General features: G+C 44.6%; 1 protein-coding gene across 1 annotated transcript; it reads right to left on the bottom strand.

The window, feature by feature from the left end:
* Positions 1-1,781: 1,781 nt before the first annotated feature.
* Positions 1,782-6,927, bottom strand: LOC120435954 (programmed cell death 1 ligand 1-like). The gene is made up of 3 exons (XM_039606193.1): positions 6,714-6,927; positions 3,090-3,440; positions 1,782-2,848 (listed from the first exon to the last, which is right to left on the bottom strand). Exons 1-3 carry the CDS (start codon positions 6,772-6,774, stop codon positions 2,757-2,759), a joined length of 504 nt encoding a protein of 167 aa, XP_039462127.1. The 5' UTR covers positions 6,775-6,927; the 3' UTR covers positions 1,782-2,756.
* Between the last annotated feature and the right edge of the window lie 1,388 nt (positions 6,928-8,315).

Below are 8,315 nucleotides of genomic sequence, written 5' to 3'. Positions count from 1 at the left end.
CGGATGGTTTTCTGTGTATTATTGTAGGGTCTTTACCTTCCAATATAAAGCACCCTCTAGGGACGATTGTTGTGATTTGGTGCTATATAAATAAAACAGAACGTAACCATTGGACCCAACAGTCCCAAGATGGCCATCAGTACCCTGAGGGGAAGATTACATCCTGACGATTCACCCATCAGTATCCCTGGACTTACTGACAGGCTATATATATAGGCCTCTGGAAAATGGCTCACCCCGATAAAGTCTGCTACTGACCTGCTACTGAGTCAGCCCAACAACCTGAGACAAGCCTGAGAGTAATTTACACTGAGATGTAAAAGATTGGGGGAGGGGGGCATCTTACTGAACTGTAACAAAGAGAGAGTAATAAACAGACTGAGTTTAAAAGTTGAAATGATTAACTTTGATACTTTTGAGACTTGAATATAAACTTCAGAACACATTGACAGAATGAACATAAAGAGAATTTCAGTGTTTTCGATCATATTTTGACTGATTGGGACTGTTTATAATGACCTGCCTGGACCATCAGACTGAAGCTGCAAAGTATTTTTAAAAGGTCCACTCCTTTTAAAAATAAGTAATAAAATCTTCATCTTTAAGCAATGATGAGTATATCTCCATGGTAATTGATAATTGGGAACTGATGACCAAGATGGCGGCGCGTAAACAACGCGAGGCTCAGTGTCTCTCCAGAATCTGCTATTAAGCGTTTTTTTTAATCTATTTTTGACCGGATTTATCTTGATACCGTGTACATTGTAACATACCCATAATAGACCCATTTTTGTAATATATCTATATCATGGCTAAAGCACTTCTGAATGGATGCAAACTGCATTTCGTTGCCTTGTACTGACATGTGCAATGACAATAAAGTTGAAATCTATTCTATTCTATTCTAGTTCATTCTCCATACCAAACAGTTTAGATTCAGCATATACAGATGGGCACAGAAACAAAAACTACTTTCAACCCAGTTCACTTTAAAACAGCAATATGTCCAACTCATTTTACATCGATGGCCAGATATGGTCCACTTCAGCTTCAAGTGGGCCAAATGAGTGAAAGTCCACTTTCTGTCGCGGTACCTGTGTCTCCCCGGCCAGCTCTACTCAGAAACGCCACATGTGTTTTGTTGTTTCTCTCACTTGTTCTCTCTTGAATCCTCTCAGCCTGAGTGGAGCTCAGCACGTGTTCCCGCCTTTGGCCCACGCACCTGCAAGCGATTACTGACCTGCGACTCGTTATCCTGCTTCTCCAGGCCGCTACTTAAAGCAGTGGCTCAGTGCTTCCCGTCGCTGGATTGTTGTACAACTCATGTTAGTGTAGCCTGGCTCTAACCTTCTCTTGTGTTTCCCTGTGATGTCCTGGTTCTTGTCTCCTCGTCTGTTTGCGTACATAGATTCCCTTAACCTGTCCTTCTTTCCCTTCCTAGGATTCCGTGAGTGTTTGGCAGAGTGACGTGGCGTGTTTGGAGAAGACCGTGCAGTGTGGCAAGAATGGAGTGATTGGTTTTGGCAGAGTCTGTTTAGTCTGTTTAGTCAGCCCAGACACTATTTGTCAGTGTAAAGAAGTTTATCTACACATTTTCTATCTTTATATCTTAATAAAAAAGGCACAATTCCAACAACACATATGAGTTTTTCTACGTGATAAATGTGTGAAATTACAGAAAAAACAATTCTAGCAGCTGTTACACACTCATGAATAAATGAAGATTTTGTAGATTGATCATTTTGTTGTTTTATGTACAGTAGACAGTGAAAAACAGGAACTGTTCTGTGATGTCATTATTTATTTCTTAACTATTTTGGTGTTGTATGAATGGCAATGCGGGACCTCTTTCTAACTGTAAAAGTTTTGCAAATAGATCTGGGACTCTCCACCCTGAGACTGAAGAAGCCTCTCGGATGAGAGGTGAAACGTCTTCAAGCAACTTAAAGAAGTCCAGACGCTTTTCTTTCCAAGCTCCTTAGACTTTGGAAAATAGAGTTAAGTCAAAAAATTCTACCATCATTCATATTTTCCAAAGCTGTCCAGCAGACGGCATTGGAGTCTATCCTGGCCCGGAGGACTCGTCTTTGACACCCCTGCTGTCTGTTACAAACAACAACCTTTATTTGTCACATACACAATTATACAGAGTACAACATGCAGTGAAATTCTTCTGTCCGAGCTGCGGACAGGCTGCAGACATAGCCGCGCCACAGGGCTTGGTTTTAGCACGGGGGGTCTATCCAGGACCCTTACTGGATACCGGGTGGGAATCGAACTTGTGACTCCCACTCCAAAGGTGTGTAGTCTTACCACTACACTATCCAGATGCTGTTAGTGGTTCAGTGTGATCCTATCCAGCTTCTTTTTTGAACAAGTAGGACAGAAGTCAGCAGGATTACAAGATCAATGAAGAAATAACAAAAACAAACAAAAAAAGAAAAAATATTTTTTATCAGGATGAAACCAGGCCCAGGCCTTCAGAACAAAGCAAATGTCAGATAAAACATTCGGATAAAAACAATACTTCTCACAGCATTATTCAGTTTGATTAACTGTTGTTCTTAGTACTCAGTAAAAACAAAATGTGACATACAGGTTACCTTAAAGTTTGTCACAAAACACAGAGTAATGAACGTTAAGCTGGACATTCATAGTGTTAAAAAAACAACAACAACAACAAAGAAACAAAAACATCAGAGAAATTTCAGACAGGCTGTTTCAGGTGAGTCTGTTTGTCTTCATGTTTCTGTAGGTCAAAACCCACCAACAAGAAGCACAGCAAAAACTGACAGAGTGATGATGAGTCTAAATGGTGCAGTTATCTTCTCTCCCATGCTGACGCTTCCTAGTAGGGGTGAGAAACAGGTGTGAGGTGTCAGCTGTCAGGTAGGTGATGAGTGAAGAACAGAACAGAATCCATTTCCTCTTCAAACTGCTGTCAGACATTATCTACTGCACTCTGATCACATCACTCAGACCAGCTGCTTTCTACAAAGTCTCATCAACAACATCTTTACAAACAAACATCAACAACCAGGAAGCAGCTTCACCTCTGATCACACACACACTCAACTCTACTCACTCACCTGGAGGATCAACAACAATCAGGGTGATGATGCTGTTGGGGTCACCTTTGAGAATACCTCTGCCTCTCTTCCTGATGCGACACTCGTATGTTCCACTATCAGCAGTTGTCACATCCTTCAGAATCACAGACACGTCTCCATCCTTCATCTGTCTGTCCTGCAGCTCCACCCGGTTCTTAAAAGATGGATGCTGGCTTGCTGGATCAAAGTGCTCACCCCGGTGCAAAAGGACATATGTTTGATTTAGATCAGGTCTGCTCCACTCTACTACTGTGTTGTTTTTGTTCTCATTTGGAGCTCGACACGGCAGCATGACGTTCTGTCCAGACTCAGCTGTGATGATTTTCTGATCTGAAAGAGGAAACAACACAGAGCAGAGAGACTGAAATTTTCTCTTCTAAGGCAGCCAATCAGAGTGAGATCAGTAAGAGATCATTGGCCTACAGTTTTTTTCTTTCTTTCTTTGTGATTCAGTGTCAGTCCTGCACTTTGTCTGCAAAGCATTCATCAGAATCAGAATCAGAATCGTGTTTATTGGCCAAGTATATGTGCAGACTCATACAAGGAATTTGATTCCGGTAGATGGTGGCTCTCAAGCACAGCAATGTAAATCACACACACACACACACACACACACACACACACACACACACACACACACACACACACACACACATTCAACTCTGCTCCCTCACCTGGAGGAACACACACACGTCTATATATGCATTACACATGCATACACATACACACACAAAGCTGTGTAAACCAACTATAAATAACTGATCTAAACTTATATACATAAAATACAGAAATGAGGTGGAATGAATACTACAGAATGTACATAAGATGCAGTTGCAGTCTGGCAGTGGGAGCAGTGTGACTGGTCAACTGTTTAGGAGGGAGATGTCGGCTGGTCCTGGTCTGGAGGCTTCTGTACCATGTCCAGGGTGTGAGGGGTCTGTGATGATTTTCCCTGCCCGTTCCCTGGTTCTTGAGAGGTACAGATCCTGGATGGAGGGCAGGGGGGCGCCGATGATCCTTTCTGCTGCCCGTACAGTCCGCTGCAGTCTGCTCCTGTCCTGTTTAGTGGCTGCACCATACCAGACTGTGATGGAGGAGCACAGGACAGACTCAATGACTGCAGTGTAGAACTGGATCAGCAGCTCCTGTGGAAGACTGTACTTCCCCAGTTGTCTCAGGAAGTACATCCTCTGCCGGGTCTTTTTGAGGATGGAGTTGATGTTGCTCTCCCACTTCAGGTCCTGGGAGATGGTGGTACCCAGGAACTTGAAGATCTTCACAGTCGACATGTATATGTTTAGTCCAACACAGCTTTCACTAAAAAGCCAATCTAGATCATGTTGGAATGGAATTGTTTGAAGTGCCTCAATTCTATGCTTTCTATTAACTAAAATGCCATATATTATATGGCATATAATATGCTTTGGAGTTTTTACGTGCTTTGGAATTTGTATGTGCTTTGTCTCAAGGGGCCACCGTATATATTTATTTATAAATACATAAAGAAAACCACAGGGTTTTTTTTCTTATACATTAGTAATTCCTTTTGTGCATAATTTTATATTGTTGTTAATAATAAGTTAATTAAAGCAACAAGACAACCTGAAGAGCCGGTTGGGAGCCGAAAGAGCCGGCTCTTTTTAGTGAGCCGAGCCAAAAGAGTCGGTTCTCTAAAAAGAGCTGGAAATCCCATCACTACTGTCTGGCATATTGTCAGACAGACCCAGAGGCTAGTGGTTCCAGGGCTACATTGCTTAATGTTCAAGCACTACACAACATTAAAGCTGATAAGCAAATACATGAAAGCAGAGAAGCTATACCAAACACACTGTGGGAATGAACAGTGAAGGGGAGATTTAGCTGGCGGCTCGTGCCAGCTTACCTGATAGTAATTGTTTCTGGGTTAGCATGTGGCCCCGCCCCCTTGCTTCGGCAGAAGTATGGAAGCCCATACATCCCAAAATTGTTTGGAGTATGACATTTCGATGCCGATAGAGGATGGATATGATCAGTGTGTGTTGTGCTTGTCCCCAGACCATGCTTTATTATCCAGAGAAACCCCTGAATCCTGCATGAATTGCTTATCTTGCCAGCATGGACTGCAGAAGCCCTTGGTGATTTGCCTCTAATGTGCTCCCTCCTGAGGAAGGTGTCGGGTGTCAAAGCAGTCTGATACATCAGCCGGCAAGCGTGAGTTCTCCAGCCTGCAGCACTGGCTCCTTCTCCAGTGTATTGCCTATGGGTCGCTGGTTTGCTGACCCGGCATGGGCCCCCTCAATGAGCTGAGCTTCCTGGCTGCACCAGTTCTTATTCGAGTTTACTCTTCTGCTGCGAACAGCATGGAGCAGCTGCTGGATGCTGCGGACGGACCTTGGGTTCACATCCCTAGCTCGGCCCTCTACTTCAGCGGCTGCGCTGCTGCTGCAGGCTGTGTTCCCCTGGAGTATTGCCTGCGGTTTGCCAGTTTACCTGCCAGTCAGACCTCGCTGTGTCTGGTACATCAGCAGGCGAGTGAGCTCTCCAGCCTGAGGCGCTGGCTCCCTGTCTGGTGTATTGCCCGTGTGTCGCTGGTTTACACGGCCAGCAGGGGCCCGCTCAGTGAGCTGAAACTTCCTGACTGTCCACGAGTGTCTCGTTCGAGTTCACTCTTGCTGCTCCCCTGTCTGTAGATGGCACAAAGTGGCTGCTACGCCCTACTGATGGACCTTTGGATCACAGCCCCACTTGGGCCCTTCACTCTTAGTGGACTAAGCCACCAGCCCATCCCCAGTCTTCGGATCTTGTGGGTCGGCTGCTTGGCTCTGGGGACAGAACTGGGGCTGCGTCTCTACCTCGGCCATCCCGCGTCCCTTACTTGGCCATCCCCTCCGCAGCAGTGGTGGGCTGACCTGAAGTGGCCACTCAGTTACAGTCCTTGCGTCCTACGGGACTTGCTCAGGCTAGTCTTGCGTCTGGCAGACTGATGCGCCCCCCCGCTCCGCCTTTGTTTCTGGCGAAGCCCTGACCGGGGTGGCGTGTATATATGTATATTTGTAAATAGTTCATTGGTACTTTCACTCTGTGATTCGGGTGCACTGTCTGCTCGCAGGGTGTCTGTCTTATATAGTTACCCTGTACATATAGAATATGTGACGGAGTGGAGAGATAGTCTCGATATGATAGAGAACGTACAGTTACATTGTAACCTTGGCTCTCTGAGTGAGAGACTCTCTCTCTCTTCAGGCCGCTTGGAGATGCATCCTGATCAAACTATCAGCAGTGTTTGCACAGCTGTTTTTTATACGTAAGCTGTGGAGTGTAAGAGTGTCTTAAAGAAATATCCACATGCCACGACCAAGGTCATACCCCGTACATATAGAATGTAACGGCGTGGAAATAGAGTCTCTCACTCAGAGAACAAAGGTTACAATGTAACTATATGTTCACTCAATGCTCAGTAAACATCAGGTTCACAGAATCTGTTACTTGTTTTAAAATATAGTCTACTCCATTTCCACCAAGCCTCTTACTTCCTACTTAAACACAATCAATCAGTCAGTCAATAGTTATTAGTGGTAGTGTGTTAAAAGTGTTATTAGTGAACTGCTGTTATTTTATACTTACCTGCAAACACACAGACAAAAAGCAGCAGAGTACAGCAGAGCGACGAACTCACTGCAGTCATTTTCTCCTTTATCCAGTTCAAACTCCAGCTGTTAAAAATCCAAGGATGCTGATGTTTTCAGGAACAAAATCTGAAACTGTAGATATCAGGTAACTGCTTTAAACAGTCTTTGTTTGATTTGAGGTTGAGGGTGTGTGTGCAGTGGAAAATCAGTCAGTGGGAAGGCAGGAGAGATGCATGTCTGAGCATGAAAGTTAAATGACAGTGAAGTAACAGCAGTAACTTAGGAATGTGGGCTTGAAAAAAAACAAAACAAAAACAAATCAGCGACCAATATAGCCACCTTTCTTTGCAAGGACACTCAAAAGCCTGCCATCCATGGATTCTGTCAGTGTTTTGATCTGTTCACCATCAACATTGCGTGCAGCAGCAACCACAGCCTCCCAGACACTGTTCAGAGAGGTGTACTGTTTTCCCTCCTTGTTAATCTCACATTTGATGATGGACCACAGGTTCTCAATGGGGTTCAGATCAGGTGAACAAGGAGGCCATGTCATTAGTTTTTTTCTTCTTTTATACCCTTTCTTGCCAGCCACGCTGTGGAGTACTTGGACGCTGCGTGTGATGGAGCATTGTCCTGCATGAAAATCATGTTTTTCTTGAAGGATGCAGACTTCTTCCTGTACCACTGCTTGAAGAAGGTGTCTTCCAGAAACTGGCAGTAGGACTGGGAGTTGAGCTTGACTCCATCCTCAACCCGAAAAGGCCCCACAAGCTCATCTTTGATGATACCAGCCCAAACCAGTACTCCACCTCCACCTTGCTGGCGTCTGAGTCGGACTGGAGCTCTCTGCCCTTTACCAATCCAGCCACGGGCCCATCCATCTGGCCCATCAAGACTCACTCTCATTTCATCAGTCCATAAAACCTTAGAAAAATCAGTCTTGAGATATTTCTTGGCCCAGTCTTGACGTTTCAGCTTGTGTGTCTTGTTCAGTGGTGGTCGTCTTTCAGCCTTTCTTACCTTGGCCATGTCTCTGAGTATTGCACACCTTGTGCTTTTGGGCACTCCAGTGATGTTGCAGCTCTGAAATATGGCCAAACTGGTGGCAAGTGGCATCTTGGCAGCTGCACGCTTGACTTTTCTCAGTTCATGGGCAGTTATTTTGCGCCTTGGTTTTTCCACACGCTTCTTGCGACCCTGTTGACTATTTTGAATGAAACGTAGTGATGGGTCCAGCAACACTGATGCACCGGCGCATGTATCAAGCTCACCTAGCGATGCCTGTATCGGTGCGTGCGTCGCTTTAAGAAAAAGTCACGTGATCGATACAGCTGCTGTATCGCTCATTACCAACGTGCCAAGCTGTGTTTAAAAGGTACTGCATCCGCATCTGTCAACGGAACGAGTCGCCACCAAAAAAACCCCACAAATTGACTCTCGCAAAGATAAATAAAAATACACATCTTTCCATAACAAAATGGAAATGTTTCTGCTGTGTGGGATCATTTTGATCTTTTAACTGCAAATAGTTTGTCTGTCTTTGTTTCAGTGTAATCTATCAGAATAGGAAAAACAGCAATGTGACCTGCAGTGTAAA

The sequence above is a fragment of the Oreochromis aureus genome, linkage group 3 (genome assembly GCF_013358895.1).
Source record: "Oreochromis aureus strain Israel breed Guangdong linkage group 3, ZZ_aureus, whole genome shotgun sequence".
In the NCBI taxonomy this organism is placed as follows: Eukaryota; Metazoa; Chordata; class Actinopteri; order Cichliformes; family Cichlidae; genus Oreochromis; species Oreochromis aureus.
Note: the sequence above shows the minus strand (reverse complement) of the source record. Positions and strands in the feature narration are given on the sequence as shown.

What these genes read in the sequence shown, in the direction of transcription:
- LOC120435954 (XM_039606193.1), bottom strand. Translation starts at nt 6,774, where the DNA reads ATGACTGCAGTGAGTTCGTCGCTCTGCTGTACTCTGCTGCTTTTTGTC. An exon ending in TTTTGTCTGTGTGTTTGCAG is followed by an intron (nt 3,441 to 6,713) that starts GTAAGTATAAAA and finishes TTCCTCTTTCAG; the next exon opens with ATCAGAAAATCATCACAGCT. An exon ending in GATTGTTGTTGATCCTCCAG is followed by an intron (nt 2,849 to 3,089) that starts GTGAGTGAGTAG and finishes CACCCCTACTAG; the next exon opens with GAAGCGTCAGCATGGGAGAG.